The sequence below is a fragment of the Oncorhynchus mykiss genome, chromosome 24 (assembly GCF_013265735.2).
Source record: "Oncorhynchus mykiss isolate Arlee chromosome 24, USDA_OmykA_1.1, whole genome shotgun sequence".
Classification (NCBI taxonomy): Eukaryota; Metazoa; Chordata; class Actinopteri; order Salmoniformes; family Salmonidae; genus Oncorhynchus; species Oncorhynchus mykiss.
This window is the reverse complement of record NC_048588.1, coordinates 45,807,266-45,834,537: the sequence shown is the minus strand read 5'-3', so window position 1 is coordinate 45,834,537 and position 27,272 is coordinate 45,807,266. Positions and strand designations below refer to the sequence as shown.

The 27,272-nt window shown below is 47.4% G+C and overlaps 1 protein-coding gene across 1 annotated transcript in view; it reads left to right on the top strand.

Moving 5' to 3' along the window:
- Positions 1 to 27,272, top strand: part of LOC110503441 (contactin-5) — a 312,088-nt gene that overhangs the window by 48,628 nt on the left and 236,188 nt on the right. The window contains exon 4 of the mRNA XM_036961468.1: positions 21,849 to 21,944. Coding sequence (XP_036817363.1) covers positions 21,849 to 21,944 — 96 coding nt within the window. The remainder of the gene's footprint in view (positions 1 to 21,848; positions 21,945 to 27,272) is intronic.

The following is a 27,272-nucleotide window of genomic DNA, read 5'->3' as shown; positions in this document are numbered from 1 at the left end:
GGATTGGGGAGGAATAGGGTGGACTAGGTAGGTATAGGGAGGAATAGGGAGGAATAGGTTGGTACAGGGAGATATAGGGTGGTATAGGGAGGGAAAGGGAGGAATAGGTAGGTATAGGGAGGAATAGGGAAGAATAGGGATTAATAGGTTGGTACAGGGAGGATTTGAGTGGTATAGGGAGGTACAGGGAGGAATAGGGAGGTATAGGGAGGCATAGGGATGTATAGGGAGGAATAGGGAGGAATAGGTAGGAATAAGGAGGTATAGGGAGGAGTAGGGAGGTATAGGGAGGTACAAGAGGGGGATAGGGAGGAATAGGGAGGTACAGGGAGGATAGGGAGGTATAGGGAGGTAAGGGATGAATAGGGAGGTATAGGGAGGAATAGGGAGGTACAGGGAGGAATAGGGATGTATATGAAGGAATAGGGAGGTACAGGGAGGATTGGGGATTAATAGGGAGGTAGTTGGAGGAATAGGGAGGTATAGGGAGGAATAGGGAGGTACAGGGAGGTGTAGGGAGGTATAGGGAGTTGTAGGGAGGTATAGTGAGGAATAGAGAGGAATAGATTGGTACAGGGAGGACTGGGGAGGAGTAGGGAGGTATAGGGAGGAATAGGGAGTTACAAGTGGGGGATACGGAGGAATAGGGAGGAATAGGGAGGTGCAGGGAGGATTGGGGAGTAATAGGGAGGTATAGGGAGGTACATGGAGGAATAGGGAGGTATAGGGAGGAATAGGGAGGTACAGGGAGGTATAGGGAGTATAGGGAGGAATTGGGAGGAATATTGAGGAATAGGTAGGTATAGGGAGGAATAGGTAGGTACAGGGAGGATTAGGGAGGAATAGGGAGGTGTAGTGTGGTATAGGGAGGAATAGGGAGGTACAAGGGGGGGATAGGGAGGAATATGGAGGAATAGGGAGGAATAGGGAGGTATAGGGAGCTATAGGGAGGAGTAGGGAGGAATAAGAAGGTACAAGGGGGGGATATGGAGGAATAGGTAGGAATAGGGAGGTATAGGGAGGTATAGGGAAGAGTAGGGAGGAATAAGAAGGTACAAGGGGGGGATATGGAGGAATAGGGTGGCATAGGGAGGTACAGGGAGGATAGGGATGTACAGGGAGAAATAGGGAGGTATAGGGAGGAATAGGGAGGTATAGGGAGGTACAAGGGGGGGATAGGGAGGAATAGGGAGGTATAGGGAGGAATAGGGAGGTACAGGGAGGTATAGGGAGGAATAAGGAGGTACAGGGAGGTATAGGGAGGAATAGGGAGGAATAGGTTGGTACAGGGAGGATTGGGGAGGAATAGGGTGGACTAGGTAGGTATAGGGAGGAATAGGGAGGAATAGGTTGGTACAGGGAGGATTGGGGAGGAGTAGGGAGGTACAGGGAGATATAGGGAGGTACAGGGAGGAATAGGGAGGTATAGGGAGGCATAGGGATGTATAGGGAGGAATAGGGAGTTGTAGGGAGGTATAGGGAGGAATAGGGAGGAATAGGTTGGTACAGGGAGGATTGGGGAGGAATCGGGAGGAATAGGTAGGTATAGGGAGGAATAGGGAGGAATAGGTTGGTACAGGGAGGATTGGGGAGGAGTAGGGAGGTTTAGGGAGGTACAGGGAGGTATAGGGGGAATAGGGAGGAATAGGGAGGAATAGGGAGGAGTAGGGACGTATAGGGAGGTACAAGAGGGGGATAGGGAGGAATAGGGAGGTACAGGGAGGATAGGGAGGTATAGGGAGGTACAGGGAGCAATAGGGAGGTATAGGGAGGAATAGGGAAGTATATGGAGGAATAGGGAGGTACAGGGAGGATTGGGAAGTTATAGGGAGGTACATGGAGGAATAGGGAGGTATAGGGAGGAATACGGAAGTACAGGGAGGTGTAGGGAGGTATAGGGAGTTGTAGGGAGGTATAGTGAGGAATAGGGAGGAATCGTTTGGTACAGGGTGGATTGGGGAGGAATAGGGAGGAATAGGTAGGTATAGGGAGGAATAGGGAGGAATAGATTGGTACAGGGAGGATTGAGGAGGAGTAGGGAGGTATAGGGAGGAATAGGGAGGTACAGGGAGGAATAGGGAGGTATATGGAGGAATAGGGAGGTATAAGGGGGGGATTGGGAGGAATAGGGAGGTATAGGGAGTTGTAGGGAGGTATAGTGAGGAATAGGTAGGTATAGGGAGGAATAGGGAGGAATAGATTGGTACATGGAGGATTGGGGAGGAGTAGGGAGGTATAGGGAGGAATGGGGAGGACTATGGAGGTATAGGGAGTATAGGGAGGAATTGGGAGGAATATGGAGGAATAGGTAGGTATAGGGAGGAATAGGTAGGTACAGGGAGGATTAGGGAGGAATAGGGAGGTGTAGTGTGGTATAGGGAGGAATAGGGAGGTACAAGGGGGGGGGGGTAGGGAGGAATAGGGAGGTATAGGGAGGAGTAGGGAGGAATAAGGAGGTACAAGGGGGGGATATGGAGGAATAGGGTGGCATAGGGAGGTACAGGGAGGATAGGGATGTACAGGGAGAAATAGGGAGGTATAGGGAGGTATAGGGAGGTACAAGGGGGGGATAGGGAGGAATAGGGAGCTATAGGGAGGAATAGGGAGGTACAGGGAGGTATAGGGAGGAATAAGGAGGTACATGGAGGTATAGGGAGGAATAGGGAGGAATAGGTTGGTACAGGGAGGATTGGGGAGGAATAGGGTGGACTAGGTAGGTATAGGGAGGAATAGGGAGGAATAGGTTGGTTCAGGGAGGATTGGGGAGGAGTAGGGAGGTACAGGGATATATAGGGTGGTATAGGGAGGAAAATGGAGGAATAGGTAGGTATAGGGGGAATAGGGATGAATAGGTTGGTACAGGGAGGATTGGGGAGGTATAGGGAGGTACAGGGAGGAATAGGGAGGTATAGGGAGGCATAGGGATGTATAGGGAGGAATAGGGAGTTGTATGGAGGTATAAGGAGGAATAGGGAGGAATAGGTTGGTACAGGGAGGATTGGGGAGGAATCGGGAGGAATAGGTAGGTATAGGGAGGATTGGGGAGGAGTAGGGAGGTTTAGGGAGGTACAGGGGGAATAGGGAGGAATAGGGAGGAATAGGTAGGAATAGGGAGGTATAGGGAGGTATAGGGAGGAGTAGGGACGTATAGGGAGGAATAGGGAGGTACAGGGAGGATTGGGAAGTTATAGGGAGGTACATGGAGGAATAGGGAGGTATAGGGAGGAATACGGAAGTACAGGGAGGTGTAGGGAGGTATAGGGAGGAATAGATTGGTACAGGGAGGATTGAGGAGGGGTAGGGAGGTATAGGGAGGAATAGGGAGGTACAGGGAGGAATAGGGAGGTATATGGAGGAATAGGGAGGTATAAGGGGGGGGTTTTGGAGGAATAGGGAGGTATAGGGAGGAATAGGGAGGTACATGGAGGATTGGGGAGTAATAGGGAGGTATAGGGAGGTACACGGAGGAATAGGGAGGTATAGGGAGGAATAGGGAGGTACAGGGAGGTATAGGGAGGAATAGGGAAGTGTAGGGAGGTATAGGGAGTTGTAGGGAGGTATAGTGAGGAATAGGGAGGAATAGGTTGGTACAGGGAGGATTGAGGAGTGGTAGGGAGGTATAGGGAGGAATAGGGAGGTACAGTGAGGAATAGGGAGGTATATGGTAGAATAGGGAGGTACAAGGGGGGGATTGGGGGGAATAGGGAGGTATAGGGAGGAATAGGGAGGTACAGGGAGGATTGGGGAGTAATAGGGAGGTATAGGGAAGTACATGGAGGAATAGGGAGGTATAAGGAGGAATTGGCTGGTACAGGGAGGTGTAGGGAGGTATAGGGAGTTGTAGGGAGGTACAGTGAGGAATAGTGAAGGATATGTAGGTAGGAATACGGAGGTATAGGGAGGTATAGGGAGGAGTAGGGATGTATAGGTAGGTACAAGAGGGGGATATGGAGGAATAGGGTGGTATGGGGAGGTACAAGGGGGGGATAGGGAGGAATAGGGAGGTATAGGGAGGAATAGGGAGGTACAGGGAGGTATAGGGAGGAATAAGGAGGTACAGGGAGTTATAGGGAGGAATAGGGAGGAATAGGTTGGTACAGGGAGGATTGGGGAGGAATAGGGTGGACTAGGTAGGTATAGGGAGGAATAGGGAGGAATAGGTTGGTACAGGGAGGATTGGGGAGGAATCGGGAGGAATAGGTAGGTATAGGGAGGAATAGGGAGGAAAAGGTTGGTACAGGGAGGATTGGGGAGGAGTAGGGAGGTTTAGGGAGGTACAGGGAGGTATAGGGAGGAATAGGGACGTACAGGGAGGTGTAGGGAGGTATAGGGAGTTGTAGGGAGGTATAGTGAGGAATAGGGAGGAATAGGTTGGTACAGGGAGGATTGAGGAGTAGTAGGGAGGTATAGGGAGGAATAGGGGGGTATATGGTAGAATAGGGAGGTACAAGGGGGGGATTGGGAGGAATAGGGAGGTATAGGGAGGAATAGGGAGGTACAGGGAGGATTGGGGAGTAATAGGGAGGTATAGGGAAGTACATGGAGGAATAGGGAGGTATAGGGAGGAATAGGCTGGTACAGGGAGGTGTAGGGAGGTATAGTGAGGAATAGGGAGGAATAGGTTGGAACAAGGAGGATTGGGGAGGAATAGGGTGGACTAGGTAGGTATAGGGAGGAATAGGGAGGAATCGGTTGGTACAGGGAGGATTGGGGAGGAGTAGGGCGGTACAGGGAGATATAGGGTGGTATAGGGAGGAAAAGGGAGGAATAGGTAGGTACAGGGAGGATTGGGGAGTAATAGGGAGGTATAGGGAAGTACATGGAGGAATAGGGAGGTATAGGGAGGAATAGGCTGGTACAGGGAGGATTGGGGAGGTATAGGGAGGTACAGGGAGGAATAGGGAGGTATAGGGAGTTATAGGGATGTATAGGGAGGAATAGGGAGTTGTAGGGAGGTATAGGGAGGAATAGGGAGGAATAGGTTGGTACAGGGAGGATTGGGGAGGAATCGGGAGGAATAGGTAGGTATAGGGAGGAATAGGGAGGAATAGGTTGGTACAGGGAGGATTGGGGAGGAGTAGGGAGGTTTAGGGAGGTACGGGGAGGTATGGGGGGAATAGGGAGGAATAGGTAGGAATAGGGAGGTATAGGGAGGTATAGGGAGGATTAGGGAGGTATAGGGAGGTACAAGAGGGGGATAGGGAGGGAATAGGGAGGTACAGGGAGGATAGGGAGGTATAGGGAGGTACAGGGAGGAATAGGGAAGTATAGGGAGGAATAGGGAAGTATATGGAGGAATAGTGAGGTACAGGGAGGATTGGGAAGTTATAGGGAGGTACATGGAGGAATAGGGAGGTATAGGGAGGAATACGGAAGTACAGGGAGGTGTAGGGAGGTATAGGGAGTTGTAGGGAGGTATAGTGAGGAATAGGGAGGAATCGGTTGGTACAGGGTGGATTGGGGAGGAATAGGGAGGAATAGGGAGGAATAGATTGGTACAGGGAGGATTGAGGAGGAGTAGGGAGGTATAGGGAGGAATAGGGAGGTACAGGGAGGAATAGGGAGGTATAGGGAGGTACATGGAGGATTGGGGAGTAATAGGGAGGTATAGGGAGGTACACGGAGGAATAGGGAGGTATAGGGAGGAATAGGGAGGTACAGGGAGGTATATGGAGGAATAGGGAAGTACAGGGAGGTGTAGGGAGGTATAGGGAGTTGTAGGGAGGTATAGTGAGGAATAGGGAGGAATAGGTTGGTACAGGGAGGATTGAGGAGTAGTAGGGAGGTATAGGGAGGTACAGGGAGGAATAGGGAGGTATAGGGAGGAATAGGCTGGTACAGGGAGGTGTAGGGAGGTATAGGGAGTTGTAGGGAGGTATAGTGAGGAATAGTGAAGGATAGGTAGGTATAGGGAGGAATAGGGAGGAATATATTGGTACAGGGAGGACTGGGGAGGAGTAGGGAGGTATAGGGGGAATAGGGAGGTACAGGGAGGAATAGGGAGGTATATGGAGGAATAGGGAGGTATAGGGAGGTACAAGGGGGGATAGGGAGGAATAGGGAGGTATAGGTAGGAATTGCGAGGTACAGGGAGGTATAGGGAGGAATAAAGAGGTACAGGGAGGTATAGGGAGGAATAGGGAGGAATAGGTTGGTACAGGGAGGATTGGGGAGGAATAGGGTGGACAAGGTAGGTATAGGGAGGAATAGGGAGGAATAGGTTGGTACAGGGAGGATTGGGGAGGAATCGGGAGGAATAGGTAGGTATAGGGAGGAATAGGGAGGAAAAGGTTGGTACAGGGAGGATTGGGGAGGAGTAGGGAGGTTTAGGGAGGTACAGGGAGGTATAGGGAGGAATAGGGACGTACAGGGAGGTGTAGGGAGGTATAGGGAGTTGTAGGGAGGTATAGTGAGGAATAGGGAGGAATAGGTTGGTACAGGGAGGATTGAGCAGTAGTAGGGAGGTATAGGGAGGAATAGGGAGGTATATGGTAGAATAGGGAGGTACAAGGGGGGGATTGGGAGGAATAGGGAGGTATAGGGAAGTACATGGAGGAATAGGGAGGTATAGGGAGGAATAGGCTGGTACAGGGAGGTGTAGGGAGGTATAGTGAGGAATAGGGAGGAATAGGTTGGAACAAGGAGGATTGGGGAGGAATAGGGTGGACTAGGTAGGTATAGGGAGGAATAGGGAGGAATCGGTTGGTACAGGGAGGATTGGGGAGGAGTAGGGCGGTACAGGGAGATATAGGGTGGTAAAGGGAGGAAAAGGGAGGAATAGGTAGGTACAGGGAGGATTGGGGAGTAATAGGGAGGTATAGGGAAGTACATGGAGGAATAGGGAGGTATAGGGAGGAATAGGCTGATACAGGGAGGATTGGGGAGGTATAGGGAGGAATAGGGAGGAATAGGTTGGTACAGGGAGGATAGGGGAGGAGTAGGGAGGTTTAGGGAGGTACGGGGAGGTATGGGGGGAATAGGGAGGAATAGGTAGGAATAGGGAGGTATAGGGAGGTATAGGGAGGATTAGGGAGGTATAGGGAGGTACAAGAGGGGGATAGGGAGGGAATAGGGAGGTACAGGGAGGATAGGGAGGTATAGGGAGGTACAGGGAGGAATAGGGAAGTATAGGGAGGAATAGGGAAGTATATGGAGGAATAGGGAGGTACAGGGAGGATTGGGAAGTTATAGGGAGGTACATGGAGGAATAGGGAGGTATAGGGAGGAATAGGCTGGTACAGGGAGGTGTTGGGAGGTATAGGGAGTTGTAGGGAGGTATAGTGAGGAATAGTGAAGGATAGGTAGGTATAGGGAGGAATAGGGAGGAATATATTGGTACAGGGAGGACTGGGGAGGAGTAGGGAGGTATAGGGGGAATAGGGAGGTACAGGGAGGAATAGGGAGGTATATGGAGGAATAGGGAGGTATAGGGAGGTACAAGGGGGGATAGGGAGGAATAGGGAGGTATAGGTAGGAATTGCGAGGTACAGGGAGGTGGAGGGAGGAATAAGGAGGTACAGGGAGGTATAGGGAGGAATAGGGAGGAATAGGTTGGTACAGGGAGGATTGGGGAGGAATAGGGTGGACTAGGTAGGTATAGGGAGGAATAGGGAGGAATAGGTTGGTACAGGGAGGATTGGGGAGGAATCGGGAGGAATAGGTAGGTATAGGGAGGAATAGGGAGGAAAAGGTTGGTACAGGGAGGATTGGGGAGGAGTAGGGAGGTTTAGGGAGGTACAGGGAGGAATAGGGACGTACAGGGAGGTGTAGGGAGGTATAGGGAGTTGTAGGGAGGTATAGTGAGGAATAGGGAGGAATAGGTTGGTACAGGGAGGATTGAGCAGTAGTAGGGAGGTATAGGGAGGAATAGGGAGGAATAGGGAGGTATATGGTAGAATAGGGAGGTACAAGGGGGGGATTGGGAGGAATAGGGAGGTATAGGGAAGTACATGGAGGAATAGGGAGGTATAGGGAGGAATAGGCTGGTACAGGGAGGTGTAGGGAGGTATAGTGAGGAATAGGGAGGAATAGGTTGGAACAAGGAGGATTGGGGAGGAATAGGGTGGACTAGGTAGGTATAGGGAGGAATAGGGAGGAATCGGTTGGTACAGGGAGGATTGGGGAGGAGTAGGGCGGTACAGGGAGATATAGGGTGGTAAAGGGAGGAAAAGGGAGGAATAGGTAGGTACAGGGAGGATTGGGGAGTAATAGGGAGGTATAGGGAAGTACATGGAGGAATAGGGAGGTATAGGGAGGAATAGGCTGGTACAGGGAGGATTGGGGAGGTATAGGGAGGAATAGGGAGGAATAGGTTGGTACAGGGAGGATTGGGGAGGAGTAGGGAGGTTTAGGGAGGTACGGGGAGGTATGGGGGGAATAGGGAGGAATAGGTAGGAATAGGGAGGTATAGGGAGGTATAGGGAGGATTAGGGAGGTATAGGGAGGTACAAGAGGGGGATAGGGAGGGAATAGGGAGGTACAGGGAGGATAGGGAGGTATAGGGAGGTACAGGGAGGAATAGGGAAGTATAGGGAGGAATAGGGAAGTATATGGAGGAATAGGGAGGTACAGGGAGGATTGGGAAGTTATAGGGAGGTACATGGAGGAATAGGGAGGTATAGGGAGGAATACGGAAGTACAGGGAGGTGTAGGGAGGTATAGGGAGTTGTAGGGAGGTATAGTGAGGAATAGGGAGGAATCGGTTGGTACAGGGTGGATTGGGGAGGAATAGGGAGGAATAGGGAGGAATAGATTGGTACAGGGAGGATTGAGGAGGAGTAGGGAGGTATAGGGAGGAATAGGGAGGTACAGGGAGGAATAGGGAGGTATAGGGAGGTACATGGAGGATTGGGGAGTAATAGGGAGGTATAGGGAGGTACACGGAGGAATAGGGAGGTATAGGGAGGAATAGGGAGGTACAGGGAGGTATATGGAGGAATAGGGAAGTACAGGGAGGTGTAGGGAGGTATAGGGAGTTGTAGGGAGGTATAGTGAGGAATAGGGAGGAATAGGTTGGTACAGGGAGGATTGAGGAGTAGTAGGGAGGTATAGGGAGGTACAGGGAGGAATAGGGAGGTATAGGGAGGAATAGGCTGGTACAGGGAGGTGTAGGGAGGTATAGGGAGTTGTAGGGAGGTATAGTGAGGAATAGTGAAGGATAGGTAGGTATAGGGAGGAATAGGGAGGAATATATTGGTACAGGGAGGACTGGGGAGGAGTAGGGAGGTATAGGGGGAATAGGGAGGTACAGGGAGGAATAGGGAGGTATATGGAGGAATAGGGAGGTACAAGGGGGATAGGGAGGAATAGGGAGGTATAGGGAGGAATACGGAGGTATAGGGAGGAATAGGTAGTCATAGGGAGGAATAGGGTGGATTAGGGAGGAATAGGGAGGAATAGGGAGGAATAGGGAGGAATAGGGAGGAATAGTGAGGAATAGGGAGGAATAGGGAGGATTAGGGAGGATTGGGGAGGAGTAGGGAGGTACAGGGAGATATAGGGTGGTATAGGGAGGAAAAGGGAGGAATAGGTAGGTATAGGGAGGAATAGGGATGAATAGGTTGGTACAGGGAGGATTGGGGAGGTATAGGGAGGTACAGGGAGGAATAGGGAGGTATAGGGAGGCATAGGGATGTATAGGGAGGAATAGGGAGTTGTAGGGAGGTATAGGGAGGAATAGGGAGGAATAGGTTGGCACAGGGACGATTGGGGAAGAATCGGGAGGAATAGGTAGGTATAGGGAGGAATAGGGAGGAATAGGTTGGTACAGGGAGGATCTGGGAGGAGTAGGGAGGTTTAGGGAGGTACAGGGAGGTACAGGGAGGAATAGGGAGGTATAGGGAGGCATAGGGATGTATAGGGAGGAATAGAGAGTTGTAGGGAGGTATAGGGAGGAATAGGGAGGAATAGGTTGGTACAGGGAGGATTGGGGAAGAATCGGGAGGAATAGGTAGGTATAGGGAGGAATAGGGAGGAATAGGTTGGTACAGGGAGGATCTGGGAGGAGTAGGGAGGTTTAGGGAGGTACAGGGAGGTATAGGGGGAATAGGGATGAATAGGTATGAATAGGGAGGTATAGGGAGGTATAGTGAGGAGTAGGGACGTATAGGGAGGTACAAGAGGGGGATAGGGAGGAATAGGGAGGTACAGGGAGGTATAGGGAGGTACAGGGAGGAATAGGGAGGTATAGGGAGGAATAGGGAAGTATATGGAGGAATAGGGAGGTACAGGGAGGATTGGGAAGTTATAGGGAGGTACATGGAGGAATAGGGAGGTATAGGGAGGAATAGGGAGGAATCGGTTGGTACAGGGTGAATTGGGGAGGTATAGGGAGGAATAGGGAGAAATAGATTGGTACAGGGAGGATTGAGGAGGAGGAGGGAGGTATAGGGAGGAATAGGGAGGTATATGGAGGAATAGGGAGGTATAAGGGGGGATTGGGAGGAATAGGGAGGAATCGGTTGGTACAGGGTGGATTGGGGAGGAATAGGGAGGAATAGGTAGGTATAGGGAGGAATAGGGAGGAATAGGGAGGAATAGATTGGTACAGGGAGGATTGAGGAGGAGTAGGGAGGTATAGGGAGGAATAGGGAGGTACAGGGAGGAATAGGGAGGTATATGGAGGAATAGGGAGGTATAAGGGGGGATTGGGAGGTATAGGGAGGAATAGGGAGGTACATGGATGATTGGGGAGGAATAGGGTGGACTAGGTAGGTATAGGGAGGAATAGGGAGGAATAGGTTGGTACAGGGAGGATTGGGGAGGAGTAGGGAGGTACAGGGAGATATAGGGTGGTATAGGGAGGTACAGGGAGGAATAGGGAGGTATAGGGAGGCATAGGGATGTATAGGGAGGAATAGGGAGTTATAGGGAGGTATAGGGAGGAATAGGGAGGAATAGGTTGGTACAGGGAGGATTGGGGAGCTATAGGGAGGAGTAGGGATGTATAGGTAGGTACAAGAGGGGGATATGGAGGAATAGGGTGGCATAGGGAGGTACAGGGAGGATAGGGATGTACAGGGAGGAATAGGGAGGTATAGGTAAGGAATATGGAGGTATAGGGAGATACAAGGGGGGGATAGGGAGGAATAGGGAGGTATAGGGAGGAATGGGGAGGAATAGGGAGGTATAGGGAGGAATAGGTAGTTATAGGGAGGAGTAGTTAGGATTAGGGAGTTATCGGGAGGTATAGGGAGGAATTGGGAGGAATTGGGAGGAATAGGTAGCAATATGTTGGATTAGGGAGGAATAGTGAGGAATAGGGAGGAATAGGGAGGATTAGGGAGGTACAGGGAGGATTAGGGAGGAATAGGTCGGAATAGGGAGGTATAGGGAGGTATAGGGAGGAGTAGGGATTTATAGGTAGGTTCAAGAGGGGGATAGGGAGGAATAGGGAGGATTAAGGAGTAATCGGGAGGTATAGGGAGGAATAGGTAGCAATATGGTGGATTATGGAGGAATAGGTAGTTATAGGGAGGAGTAGGGAGGTACAGGGGTGATAGGGAGGTACAGGGAGGAATAGGGAGGTATAGGGAGGTACAAGGGGGGGATAGGGAGGAATAGGGAGGTATAGGGAGGAATGGGTAGGTATAGGGAGAAATAGGGAGGAATCGGTAGGTACAGGGAGGATTAGGGAGGTATAGGGAGGAATAGGGAGGAATAGGGAGGTATAAGGAGGCATAGGGATGTATAAGGAGGAATAGGGAGTTGTAGGGAGGTATAGGGAGGAATAAGTTGGTACAGGGACGATTGGGGAGGAATAGGGAGGAATAGGTTGGTACAGGGAGGATTGGGGAGGAGTAGGGAGGTTTAGGGAGGTAAAGGGAGGTATAGGGGGAATAGGGAGGAATAGGGAGTAATAGGTAGGAATAAGGAGGTATAGGGAGGAGTAGGGAGGTATAAGGAGGTACAAGAGGGGGATAGGGAGGAATAGGGAGGTACAGGGAGGATAGGGAGGTATAGGGAGGTACAGGGATGAATAGGGAGGTATAGGGAGGAATAGGGAGGTACAGGGAGGAATAGGGATGTATATGAAGGAATAGGGAGGTACAGGGAGGATTGGGGATTAATAGGGAGGTACTTGGAGGAATAGGGAGGTATAGGGAGGAATAGGGAGGTACAGGGAGGTGTAGGGAGGTATAGGGAGTTGTAGGGAGGTATAGTGAGGAATAGAGAGGAATAGATTGGTACAGGGAGGACTGGGGAGGAGTAGGGAGGTATAGGGAGGAATAGGGAGTTACAAGTGGGGGATACGGAGGAATAGGGAGGAATAGGGAGGTGCAGGGAGATATAGGGAGGAATAAGGAGGTACAGGGAGGTATAGGGAGGAAAAGGGAGGAATAGGTTGGTACAGGGAGGATTGGGGAGGAATAGGGTGGACTAGGTAGGTATAGGGAGGAATAGGGAGGAATAGGTTGGTACAGGGAGATATAGGGTGGTATAGGGAGGGAAAGGGAGGAATAGGTAGGTATAGGGAGGAATAGGGAAGAATAGGGATTAATAGGTTGGTACAGGGAGGATTTGAGTGGTATAGGGAGGTACAGGGAGGAATAGGGAGGTATAGGGAGGCATAGGGATGTATAGGGAGGAATAGGGAGGAATAGGTAGGAATAAGGAGGTATAGGGAGGAGTAGGGAGGTATAGGGAGGTACAAGAGGGGGATAGGGAGGAATAGGGAGGTACAGGGAGGATAGGGAGGTATAGGGAGGTAAGGGATGAATAGGGAGGTATAGGGAGGAATAGGGAGGTACAGGGAGGAATAGGGATGTATATGAAGGAATAGGGAGGTACAGGGAGGATTGGGGATTAATAGGGAGGTACTTGGAGGAATAGGGAGGTATAGGGAGGAATAGGGAGGTACAGGGAGGTGTAGGGAGGTATAGGGAGTTGTAGGGAGGTATAGTGAGGAATAGAGAGGAATAGATTGGTACAGGGAGGACTGGGGAGGAGTAGGGAGGTATAGGGAGGAATAGGGAGTTACAAGTGGGGGATACGGAGGAATAGGGAGGAATAGGGAGGTGCAGGGAGGATTGGGGAGTAATAGGGAGGTATAGGGAGGTACATGGAGGAATAGGGAGGTATAGGGAGGAATAGGGAGGTACAGGGAGGTATAGGGAGTATAGGGAGGAATTGGGAGGAATATGGAGGAATAGGTAGGTATAGGGAGGAATAGGTAGGTACAGGGAGGATTAGGGAGGAATAGGGAGGTGTAGTGTGGTATAGGGAGGAATAGGGAGGTACAAGGGGGGGATAGGGAGGAATATGGAGGAATAGGGAGGAATAGGGAGGTATAGGGAGCTATAGGGAGGAGTAGGGAGGTACAGGGGTGATAGGGAGGTACAGGGAGGAATAGGGAGGTATAGGGAGGTACAAGGGGGGGATAGGGAGGAATAGGGAGGTATAGGGAGGAATGGGTAGGTATAGGGAGGAATAGGTAGTTATAGGGAGTAGTAGGGAGGTACAGGGATGATAGGGATGTACAGGGAGGAATAGGGAGGTATAGGGAGGTACAAGGGGGGGATAGTGAGGAATAGGGAGGTATAGGGAGGTATAGGGAGGTATAGGGTGGAATAGGGAGGAATAGGGAGGATTAGGGAGGTACAGGGAGGATTAGGGAGGTATAGGGAGGAATAGGGATGAATAGGGAGGATTAAGGAGGACTAGTGAGGATTAGGGAGGATTAGGGAGTAATCGGGAGGTATAGGGAGGAGTAGGGAGGAATTGGGAGGAATAGGTAGCAATAGTGTGGATTATGGAGGAATAGGGAGGATTAGGGAGGTACAGGGAGGATTAGGGAGGTATAGGGAGGAATAGGGATGAATAGGGAGGATTAGGGAGGACTAGTGAGGATTAGGAAGGATTAGGGAGGTACAGGGAGGATTAGGGAGGTATAGGGAGGAATAGGGAGGAATAGGGAGGATTAGGGAGGGCTAGTGAGGATTAGGGAGGTATAGGGAGGATTAGGGAGGTACAGGGAGGATTAGGGAGGTATAGGGAGGAATAGGGAGGAATAGGGAGGATTATGGAGGACAAGTGAGGATTAGGGAGGATTAGGGAGGTACAGGGAGGTTTAGGGAGGTATAGGGAGGAATAGGGAGGTATAGGGAGGTATAGGGAGGAATAGGGAGGAATCGGTAGGTACAGGGAGGATTAGGGAGGTATAGGGAGGAATAGGGAGGAATAGGGAGGAATAGGGAGGTATAAGGAGGGATAGGGAGGCATAGGGATGTATAAGGAGGAATAGGGAGTTGTAGGGAGGTATAGGGAGGAATAGGTTGGTACAGGGAGGAATAGGGAGGAATAGGGAGGAATAGGTTGGTACAGGGAGGATTGGGGAGGAGTAGGGAGGTTTAGGGAGGTACAGGGAGGTATAGGGGACTTTAATGCAAACTGAAATCCGTTTTACCTAATTTCTATCAGCATGTCACATGTGGGGAAAAAAACCCTAGACCACCTTTACTTGACACACATAGACGCGTACAAAGCTCTCCCTTGCCCTCCATTTGGCAAATGTGACCATAATTCTATCCTCCTGATTCCTGCTTACAAGCAAAAACTAAAGCAAGAAGTACCAGTGACTCACTCAATACGGAACTGTTCAGATGACGCAGATGCTAAGATACAGGACAGTTTTACCAGCACAGACAGGAATATGTTCCGGGATTCATCCGATGGCATTGAAGAGTACACCACATCAGTCACCGGCTTCATCAATAAGTGCATCGATGACATCATCTTCACAGTGACCATACGTACCCCAACCAGAAGCCATGGATTACAGGCAACATCCGCACTAACCCGAACGCTTATAAGAAATCCCGCTTCACCCTCCGATGAACCATCAAACAGGCAAAGTTTTAATACAGGACTAACATTGAATCCTACTACACCGGATCTGATTTTCATCAGGTGTGGCAGGGCTTACAAACTATTATGGACTACAAAGGGAAGCCCAGCTGTGAGCTGCCCAGTGCCACGAGCCTACCAGACAAGGTAAATTACTCATATGCGCACTTCGAGGCAAGCAACACTGAAACATGCATGAGAGCACCAGATGTTCCAGACGACTGTGTGATCATGCTCTCTGTAGCCGGTGTGAGCAAGACCTTTAAACAGGTCAGACGAATTACCACGACGTGTACTCAGAGCATGCGCTGACCAACTGGCCAGTGTCTTCACTGACATTTTCAGCCTCTCCCTGACCGAGTCTGTAATTTCTACGTGTTTCAAGCAGACCACCATAGTCACTGTGCCCAAGAACGCCTAGATAACCTGCTTAAATGACTACAGACCCGTAGCACTCACATCTGTAGCCATGAAGTGCTTTGAAAGGCTGGTTGTGGCTTACATCGACACCATACTCCCGTAAACCCTAGACCCATTTCAATTTGCATATTACCCAACATATTGCCCCTAAACCCACAGATGATGCGATCTATATTGCACTCCACACTGCCCTATCAAAACGAACACCTACGTGAGAATGCTGTTCATTGACTACAGCTCATCGTTCAACACCATAGTGCCCTCAAAGCTCATCACTAAGCTAAGGACCCTATTACTGAACACCTCCCTCTTCAATTGGATCCTGGACTGGCTGCCACCAGGTGGTAAGGGTAGGCATCAACACATCTACCACGCTGATCCTCAACAGCCTACAGGGAGGAAGTCAGAGACCTGGCAACAACCTCTCCCTCAATGTGAGCAAGACAAAGGACATGATAGTGGGCTACAGATAAAGGAGGGCCGACCCCCATTCACATCAACAGGGCTGTAGTGGAGCAGGTCGAGAGCTTCCTTGGTGTCCACATTACCAACAAACTATCATGGTCCAAACTCACCAAGATAGTTGTGAAGAGGGCTTGACAATGCCTATTTCCCCTCAGGAGACTGGAAATGTTTGGCATGGGTTCTCAGATCCTCAAATACTGTAGTTCTACAGCTGCAGCATCGAGACCGTTCTGACTGGTTGCATCACTGGTATGTCAACTGCTAGGCCTCCGACTGCAAGGCACTACAGAGAGTAGTTTGTACAGCCTAGTACGTCAATGAGCCAAGCTTCCTGCCATCAGAAGAAAAAATTGTCAAAGACTCCAGCCACCCTAGTCATAGACAGTTCTCTCTGCTTCCACAAGGCAAGTCTTACCAGAGCGCCAAGTCTAGGTCCAAAAGGCTCCTTAACAGCTTCCACCCCCAAACAGCCACCAGACTATTTACATTGACTTTAGTTTATTTAGTACTTATTTTCTTAAAACTAACATTATTGGTTAAGGGCTTGTAAGTAAGCATTTGTATTCGGCGCATGTTACAAATACAATTTGATTTGTACTGTAGCTAGAAGCATTTCTTTAGCACTTCCAGGGATCTAGATTGGAGGTTGGAGGAGGCTGGGGTGGCAGGCTGTCAAACTTCCTGATTGCATCAAAAGCAGCAGTAGCAGCCCGAGGGGAGGGAGGAGATGGATGGAGGAGATGCAGGGGAGAGATGGAGGGGAGGGAGGATATGGAGGGGAGGGGGGGGGGGGGGGAGATGGGGGGGAGTGAGGAGAGGGAGGAGAAGGAGGGGGGGAGAAGAGGGATGGGAGGGAGGGAGGAGATGGAGTGGAGAGGGAGGGTAGGGAGGTGAGGGGAGAGATGGAGAGGAGAGGGAGGGGAGACATGTGATCTGACTCCCTATTGAGATCCTACCCTCTCTCTCTCTCTTTCTCTCTCTCTCTCTCTCTCTCTCTCTCTCTCTCTCTCTCTCTCTCTCTCTCTGTCTCTCTGTCTCCCTCTATCTCTCTCCCTCCCCCTCTCTCTCGCTCTCTCTCTGTCTCCCCCATTCCACGGCCTCTATGATGATAAGAGTCAGGTATTTTGTTACTGTGGGCTCTAGAACTACAGTAGAAATAGGTCTAGTGAGCTCCATTGACATCAGAGCAATGTCAGGTTCTATCTCCACCAGTCTATCGTCCATTAAGATCTAGATGGAAGTGATGCTGTGACCGCAGACACAGGTAAGATCACATGATCTCAAGGAAAATGAACCACAACTGAACAATGGGTTTAACAGAGATGCATACTGTCTTTTATGCCTTTACCTTTTTCATATTGATTGTCCATATTGAATTACAAACCTATTTTAACTGAATGATTAAAATACAATAATGAGGTTATGCTTTGAGCACTGTTCAGGCTATGGACTAGTCTTCAGAGAACCAGTCAGTAGATTGACAGATACTTATTCAAATGGCATAATTATTCTCTTCCATTCTTATCTAATAACACATCCATGGTTGTTGCATTGTTAACACATTCATATTTATCTCCTGACTTGACTTTCCCATTACAGATATATCCGATAGATCCAGAGAAACATCACTTTACATTGCAAAGAGATCCGATTGGTCCAGAGAAACATGAGCGGGTATTGTAATAAAAAGAGATCTGATTGGTCCAGAGAAACATGAGAGGTTATTGCAATAAAAAGATATCTGATTGGTCCAGAGAAACATGAGAGGTTATTGCAATAAAAAGAGATCTGATTGGTCCAGAGAAACATGAGAGGTTATTGCAATAAAAAGATATCTGATTGGTCCAGAGAAACATGAGAGGGTATTGCAATAAAAAGAAAGGAAATAAAGCTGTAGTCAGCCGCTCAACACATTTTACTCTCTTCTCCTCTTGACACCGGCTATGTCTCAAATTATACTCTTCTTTTGACCAGAGGTCTATGGGCCCTGGTTAAAAGTAGTGAACTATATAGGGAATAGGGTGCCATTTCAGAGGCAGCCAGTATGATCTGACAACTGTGTTGTCTTTATGTCTTTGATAACAAGGTTCTGACACCTGGAGATGATGTTTTACTGTCTCTATAGATCGTTATAGCAGAACCAAAGTCTCAGCTTGATCGCTGACACCTGGAGATTGTTGTACTGCTATCACCTGCCACTGGAATGTATAGCAAAGTAGTAAAAAGCTAAACCCTTCGGTACAGCCTCTTCTCAACCCTTCAGTACAGCCTCTTCTCCACCCTTCGGTACAGCCTCTTCTCAACCATTCAGTACAGCCTCTCCTCAACCCTTCAGTACAGCCTCTCCTCAACCCTTCAGTACAGCCTCTCCTCAACCCTTCAGTACAGCCTCTTCTCAACTCTTCGGTACAGCCTCTCCTCAACCCTTCGGTACAGCCTCTCCTCAACCCTTCGGTACAGCCTCTACTCAACCCTTCAGTACAGCCTCTCCTCAACCCTTCAGTACAGCCTCTCCTCAACCCTTCAGTACAGCCTCTTCTCAACTCTTCAGTACAGCCTCTCCTCAACCCTTCAGTACAACCTCTGCTCAACCCTTCGGTACAGTCTCTGCTCAACCCTTCGGTACAGCCTCTCCTCAACCCTTCGGTACAGCCTCTCCTCAACCCTTCGGTACAGCCTCTGCTCAACCCTTCGGTACAGTCTCTGCTCAACCCTTCGGTACAATCTCTGCTCAACCCTTCGGTACAGCCTCTCCTCAACCCTTCGGAACAGCCTCTCCTCAACCCTTCAGTACAGCCTCTCCTCAACACCCAATCCTCATGGTGATACCTTATTTATTTAAGTGAGTCACTGGTGTCCCAAATGCACCCTATTCCTGATATAGTGCATTAACCTCATAGGGCTCTGGTCATTAGTAGAGAACTATAGAGTGAACAGTGTGCCATTTAAAACACAGCCAGAAGCTGATCAGTTCATGGCCACCACAGTGACAGTGCTATTCAGACTAAGGCTTTCCATTCCTTCACTCTGGTGGCAGCTTATTAGGGAGGGAACTGAAGCCTGTGTCATGTTTAACAGAGCACATTGTAGTAAAACATTTTTCAACCCTACTCAACATTTCTTAGGTTTCACATAGTGAGCTGCTGCGGAAGATGGGTTAGCTTCAAAGTACACTGATGATAGCATAAACGCTGACATTCTTGTTCACTGTTAAGCCTCTTGAGAATGATTCAATCAAAATGAAAAACATTTTAATATTGCTTTTGTCGGTGGGGACCCAGTACTCTTCATAATGCTTCAAAATGGATATGCCAACCTTCATGAATTGTTAAATAAAATGTAGCTACAAAATGTGTGTCTAATATTAATATTGCCTCTAACTTTCCAGGGCTCCAGGTATACTAGCTTTTCTTCTCACTGCAGGAGCCATTTTATATTTTTAAGGAAAGCTTTGACTTTGATCTCTCCTCTTCACTATGTAGAGCTGAGCCAGTCTCTATAGATCACACTATGTAGAGCTGAGCCAGTCTCTATAGATCACACTATGTATAGCTGAACCAGTCTCTATAGATCACACTGTGTATAGCTGAGCCATTCTCTATAGATCACACTATGCATAGCTGAACCAGTCTCTATAGATCACACTATGTATAGCTGAACCGGTCTCCATAGATCACACTTACTATGGTTGAACCAGTCTCTATAGATCACACTATGTATAGCTGAACCAGTCTCTATAGATCACATAATGTATAGCTGAACCAGTCTCTATAGCTGGCCCAGTCTCAGAATAGCTGAGCCAGTCTCTATAGATCACACTATCTATGGTTGAACCAAGCTCTATTGTAACTGTGTGTACATTATAGTCTGGTAACTGTGTGTACAGAATTGTCTGGTAACTGTGTGTACATTATAGTCTGGTAACTGTGTGTACATTATAGTCTGGTAACTGTGTGTACATTATAGTCTGGTAACTGTGTGTACAGAATAGTCTGGTAACTGTGAGTACAGAATAGTCTGGTAACTGTGTGTACATTATAGTCTGGTAACTGTGTGTACATTATAGTCTGGTAACTGTGAGTACAGAATAGTCTGGTAACTGTGTGTACATTATAGTCTGGTAACTGTGTGTACATTATAGTCTGGTAACTGTGTGTACAGAATAGTCTGGTAACTGTGAGTACAGAATAGTCTGGTAACTGTGTGTACATTATAGTCTGGTAACTGTGTGTACAGAATAGTCTGGTAACTGTGTGTACAGAATAGTCTGGTAACTGTGAGTACATTATAGTCTGGTAACTGTGTGTACAGAATAGTCTGGTAACTGTGAGTACATTATAGTCTGGTAACTGTGTGTACAGAATAGTCTGGTAACTGTGTGTACAGAATAGTCTGGTAACTGTGTGTACAGAAAAGTCTGGTAACTGTGTGTACAGAATAGTCTGGTAACTGTGTGTACAGAATAGTCTGGTAACTGTGTGTACAGAATAGTCTGGTAACTGTGTGTACAGAATAGTCTGGTAACTGTGAGTACATTATAGTCTGGTAACTGTGAGTACATTATAGTCTGGTAACTGTGTGTACATTATAGTCTGGTAACTGTGTGTACATTATAGTCTGGTAACTGTGAGTACATTATAGTCTGGTAACTGTGTGTACAGAAAAGTCTGGTAACTGTGTGTACAGAATAGTCTGGTGACTGTGTGTACATTATAGTCTGGTAACTGTGTGTACATTATAGTCTAGTAACTGTGTGTACAGAATAGTATTGTAACTGTGTGTACATTATAGTCTAGTAACTGTGTGTACAGAATAGTATTGTAACTGTGTGTACATTATAGTCTGGTAACTGTGTGTACAGAATTGTCTGGTAACTGTTTGTAAATAATATTCTGGTAACTGTGTACATTATAGTCTGGTAACTGTGTGTAAATAATAGTCTGGTAACTGTGTGTACAGAATAGTCTGGTAACTGTGTGTACATTATAGTCTGGTAACTGTGTGTACATTATAGTCTGGTAACTGTGTGTACATTATAGTCTGGTAACTTTGTGTACAGAATAGTTTTGTAACTGTGTGTACATTATAGTCTGGTAACTGTGTGTACATTATAGTCTGGTAACTGTGTGTACAGAATAGTCTGGTTACTGTGTGTAAATAATATTCTGGTAATTGTGTGTACATCATAGTCTGGTAACTGTGTGTAAATAATAGTCTGGTAACTGTGTGTACAGAATAGTCTGGTAACTGTGTGTACAGAATAGTCTGGTAACTGTGTGTAAATAATAGTCTGGTAACTGTGTGTACAGAATGGTATTGTAACTGTGTGTACATCATAGTTTGGTAACTGTGTGTAAATAATAGTCTGTTAACTGTGTGTACAGAATAGTCTGGTAACTGTGTGTACAGAATAGTCTGGTAACTGTGTGTACAGAATAGTCTGGTAACTGTGTGTACATTATAGTCTGGTAACTGTGTGTACAGAATAGTTTTGTAACTGCGTGTACATTATAGTCTGGTAACTGTGTGTACATTATAGTCTGGTAACTGTGTATTCATTATAGTCTGGTAACTGTGTGTACAGAATAGTCTGGTAACTGTGTGTACATTATAGTCTGGTAACTGTGTGTACAGAATAGTCTGGTAATTGTGTGTACAGAATAGTCTGGTAACTGTGTGTACATTATAGTCTGGTAACTGTATGTACAGAATAGTCTGGTAACTGTGTGTACAGAATAGTCTGGTAACTGTTTGTACATTATAGTCTGGTAACTGTGTGTACAGAATAGTCTGGCAACTGTGTGTACAGAATAGTCTGGTAACTGTGTGTACAGAATAGTTTTGTAACTGTGTGTACATTATAGTCTGGTAACTGTGTGTACAGAATAGTCTGGTAACTGTGTGTACAGAATAGTCTGGTAACTGTGTGTACATTATAGTCTGGTAACTGTGTGTACAGAATAGTCTTGTAACTGTGTGTACAGAATAGTCTGGTAACTGTGTGTACATTATAGTCTGGTAACTGTGTGTACAGAATAGTCTTGTAACTGTGTGTACAGAATAGTCTGGTAACTGTGTGTACAGAATAGTCTGGCAACTGTAAATGCTGTATGTTGCAGATCTGGGGTCCTTCAGTGGGAGGACGAGAGGAGGCGTGTCTGTAAGGGAAGGACAAGGAGTGGTGCTCATGTGTACTCCACCCCCTCATTCACCAGGTAAGACCCTGAACCCTGACCCCTAACCCCTAACCCTTCTCATGTATACTCCACCCCCTCATTCACCAGGTAAGACCCTGAACCCTGACCCCTAACCCCTAACCCTTCTCATGTATACTCCACCCCCTCATTCACCAGGTAAGACCCTGAACCCTGACCACTGACCCCTAACCCTTCTCATGTATACTCCACCCCCTCATTCACCAGGTAAGACCCTGACCACTGACCCCTAACCCCTAACCCTTCTCATGTATACTCCACCCCCTCTTTCACAAGGTAAGACCTTGACCGACCCCTAACCCCTAACCCTTCTCATGTATACTTCACCCCCTCATTCACGAGGTAAGACCCTGACCCCTAACCCTGCTCATGTATACTTCACCCCCTCATGTGTATTGTTACAAAATTTCTTCATCATCACATAAAGCTTTAATCAGCCATATACCGATGTAGGATCTTTATTTGAGCCAGTTTGGTACAATAGGAAAATAATCCTGCAGAAACAGGAAAGGTGAATGATCATGTGGATTATAATTAATAAACATTTTTTTAAGGGTTGATCCATTTTTTGTTAGGAAAAATCAGGTCAAAAAGAGGAAATTATTAACTTTAGAAGCCTTTTTGAAACTCAAATACACTACAAGTTTGCATTTCCTGCTTTACATTAAATTCCCAGCAACAAAATAGAGATCAAATTAAGATCTTTCATCTGTTTATGGACAGCCAGGTCACTCCCTCTTCCTCTCCACTCCTTTTCCTCTCCCTCTTCCTCTCCCTCTCCTGTTCCTCTCCTCTTCCTCTCCTCTCATTTTCCTCTTCTCTTCCTCTCCACTCCTCTTCCTCTCATCTCCCTCTTCCTCTCATCTCCCTCATCCTCTACTCTCCGCTCCCTCTCCTCTCCTCTCCTCTCCTCTCCTCTCCTCTCCTCTCCTCTCCTTTCCACATCTTCCTCTTCCTCTCTTCTCCTCTCACTCTTCCTCTTCCTCTGCTCTCCTGTCCTCTTCCTCTTCCTCTGCTCTCCTCTCCCTCTTCCTCTTCCTCTACTCTCCTCTTACTCTCCCTCTTCCTCTCTTCTCCTCCTCTCCTCTTCCTCTTCGGCTTCCTCTTCTCTTCCTCTTCCTCTCCTATCATTCTTCATCTCCCTCTTCCTCTCCTCTCCCTCTTCTCTTCCTCTCCTCTATTTTCCTCTTCTCTTCATCTCCTCTCTTCTCCCTCTTCCTCACCTTTTCCTTTCCTCTCCCTTTTCCTCTCTTCTCCCTCTTCATCTCCTCTCCCTCTCCCTCTCCCTCTTCCTCTCCACTTCTCTTCCTCCGCTCTTTCTTTCCCATCCTTTCCTGTCTGTTCCTCTTCTCTTCCTCTATTCTTCCTTTCCTCTCCTCTCCTTTTCCTCCTCCAGTAGCAGTGTGTGGGGAAAATCACTGGGGAAGCTAAGCCAGGGAAAAAGCCATATTATAACCAGTTAGTTCATATGCCTTGACACAGTGATATATAGGCCTAAATGCAGACAGTAAGAAAACACGGTTACAGAATAAATTCAACCACGCCTTTATTTCGTCATAAAACCGGAGAGCAACATCTGTCTGGTGGAGTCCACAAAGCATATTGTATGTAACAAACAGTTACATGACCTACAGTATGGTTTTACTAAACAACTATTGATTTGGAACTGTAAATCAAAAAGAAAACAGGAGCTGCCAGCACCATTTCAACTTCAACATTTCAACATCATCAAATCACTTATGCTTAGTTGAATAGAGTGACAACTTAAATATACCAAAAATGATTTAGTCCAATCAAATGGTGTGGCTGTCCAAGGGGCTGATTTATGTGTGTGTCTGTGAGAGCAAGTAGAAAACAAAATGTTGACATCGTACTTATAGAGAAATGCCAAATCCATCCTCCTAACTTTCATGATGGTCTATGACTCTGTCATACACTTTTAGTGTTAGTTTTAACAAGTAATATCTAACAGATTACACAACATATACAAAATACACACAAATATAAGTAGGAATGAATTAACACTATATACAGTGGCAAGAAAAAGTATGTTAGCCCCTTGGAATTACCTGGATTTCTGCATAAATTGGTCATAAAATTTGATCAAAGTCAAAACAATAGACAAACACAGTGTTCTTAAACTAATAACACACACAGTATTATATGTTTCTTGTCTATATTGAATACATAATTTAAACATTCACAGGGTAGGCTGAAAAAAGTATGTGAACCCTTAGGCTAACGACTTCTCCAAAAGAGATCTCAGAAGATCTCAGATTTAGAATGGATGACTTGCATAAATATGGAAAGGCTTACAAAAGTATATCTAAATGCCATGATGTCCATCAGTCCACAGTAGGACAAATGGTCTATACAGTGAGGGAAAAAAGTATTTGAACCCCTGCTGATTTTTGCCCACTGACAAAGAAATGATCAGTCTATAATTGTAATGGTAGGTTTATTTTAACAGTGAGAGACAGAACAACAACAACAAAATCCAGATAAAACGCATGTCAAAAATGTTATGAATTGATTTGCATTTTAATGAGGGAAATAAGTATTTGACCCCCTCTCAATCAAAGATTTCTGGCTCCCATGTGTATTTTATACAGGTAACGAGCTGAGATTAGGGGGAAGCACGCTCTTAAAGGGAGTGCTTCTAATCTCAGCTTGTTACCATGTATAAAAGACACCAGTCCACAGAAGCAATCAATCAATCTGATTCCAAACTCTCCACCATAGCAAAGACCTAAGAGCTCTCCAAGGATGTCAGGGACAAGATTGTAGACCTACACAAGGCTGGAATGGGCTACAAGACCATCGCCAAGCAGCTTGGTGAGAAAGTGACAACAGTTGGTGCAATTATTCGCAAATGGAAGAAACACAAAATAACTGTCAATCTCCTTCTGCCTGGGGCTCCATGCAAGATCTCACCTCGTGGAGTTGCAATGATCATGCGAACGGTGAGGAATCAGCCCAGAACTACGCGGGAGGATCTTGTCAATGATCTCAAGGCAGCTGGGACCCTAGTCACCAAGAAAACAATTGGTAACACACTACGCCGTGAAGGACTGAAATCCTGCAGCGCCCGCAAGGTCCCCCTGCTAAAGAAAGCACATATACATGCCCGTCTGAAGTTTGCCAATGAACATCTGAATGATTCAGAGGACAACTGGGTGAAAGTGTTGTGGTCAGATGAGACCAAAATGGAGCTCTTTGACATCAACTCAACTCGCCGTGTTTGGAGGAGGAGGAATGCTGCCTATGACCCCAGAAAACCATCCCCATCGCCAAACATGGAGGTGGATACATTATGCTTTGGGTGTATTTTTCTGCTAAGGGGACAGGACAACTTCACCGCATCAAAGGGACAATGGACGGGGCCATGTACGGTCAAATCAAGGCATTGATAATGGGTCGTGGATGGGTATTCCAGCATGACAATGACTCAAAACACACGGCCAAGTCAACAAAGGAGTGGCTCGACAAGAAGCACATTAAGGTCCCGGAGTGGCCTAGCCAGTCTCCAGACCTTAATCCCATAGAAAATCTGTGGAGGGAGCTGAAGATTCGAGTTGCCAAATGTCAGCCTCGAAACCTTAATGACTTAGGGAGAAGATCTGCAAAGAGGAGTGGGACAAAATCCCTCCTGAGATGTGTGCAAACCTGGTGGCCAACTACAAGAAACGTCTGACCTCTGTGATCGCCAACAAGGGTTTTGCCACCAAGTACTAAGTCATGTTTTGCAGAGGGGTCAAATACGTATTTCCCTCATTAAATACAAATCAATTTATAACATTTTGACATGCATTTTTCTGGATTTTTTGTTGTTATTCTGTCTCTCACTGTTCAAATAAACCTACCATTAAAATTATAGACTGATACTTTCTTTGTCAGTGGGCAAACGTACAAAATCAGCAGGGGATCAAATACTTTTTTCCCTCACTGTAAATGAAGAAAGTTCAGTACGGTTGCTAAACTCCCTAGGAGTGGCCGTCCTGCAAAGATGACTGCAAGAGCACAGCGCAGAATGCTCAATGAGGTTAAGAAGAATCCTAGAGTGTCAGCTAAAGACACACAAATTTCTGGAACATGCTAACATCTCTGTTGACGGAACTACGATAGGTAAAACACTAAGTAAGAATAGTGTTCATGGGAGGACACCACGGAAAAATCCACTGCTGTCCAAAAAAAACATTACTGTCTGAAGTTTGCAAAAGAGCACCTGAATGTTCCACAGAGCTACTGGCAAAATATTCTGTGGACAAATGAAACAAAAGTTGAATTGTTTGGAAGGAAGGAACACACAACACTGTGTGGAGAAAAAAAGGCACATCACACCAACATCTAAACCTCATCCCAACTGTAAAGTATGGTGGAGGGAGCATCATGGTTTGGGGCTGTTTTGCTGCCTCAGGGCCTGGACAGCTTGTGATCATCAACGGAAAAAATGACTTCCCAACTTTATCAAGACATTTTGCAGGAGAATGCAAGACTTCTTCTTGATGCCTCTGAGTGTTCAGCAGGACTTCTCCTTGATGGCTCTGAGTGTTCAGCAGGACTTCTCCTTCTTGGCTCTGAGTGTTCAGCAGGACTTCTCCTTCATGGCTCTGAGTGTTCAGCAGGACTTCTCCTTCATGGCTCTGAGTGTTCAGCAGGACTTCTCCTTGATGGCTCTGAGTGTTCAGCAGTACTTCTCCTTGATGGCTCTGAGTGTTCAGCAGGACTTCTCCTTCTTGGCTCTGAGTGTTCAGCAGGACTTCTCCTTCGTGGCTCTGAGTGTTCAGCAGGACTTCTCCTTGATGGCTCTGAGTGTTCAGCAGGACTTCTCCTTCATGGCTCTGAGTGTTCAGCAGGACTTCTCCTTGATGGCTCTGAGTGTTCAGCAGGACTTCTCCTTGATGGCTCTGAGTGTTCAGCAGGACTTCTCCTTGATGGCTCTGAGTGTTCAGCAGGACTTCTCCTTGATGGCTCTGAGTGTACAGCAGGACCTCTCCTTCATGGCTCTGAGTGTTCAGCAGGACTTCTCCTTCATGGCTCTGAGTGTTCAGCAGGACTTCTCCTTCATGGCTCTGAGTGTTCAGCAGGACCTCTCCTTCATGGCTCTGAGTGTTCAGTAGGACTTCTCCTTCATGGCTCTGAGTGTTCAGCAGGACTTCTCCTTGATGGCTCTGAGTGTTCAGCAAGACTTCTCCTTGATGGCTCTGAGTGTTCAGTGGGAATTCTCCTTCATGGCTCTGAGTGTTCAGCAGAACTTCTCCTTCATGGTTCTGAGTGTTCAGCAGGACCTCTCCTTCATGGCTCTGAGTGTTCAGCAGGACTTTTCCT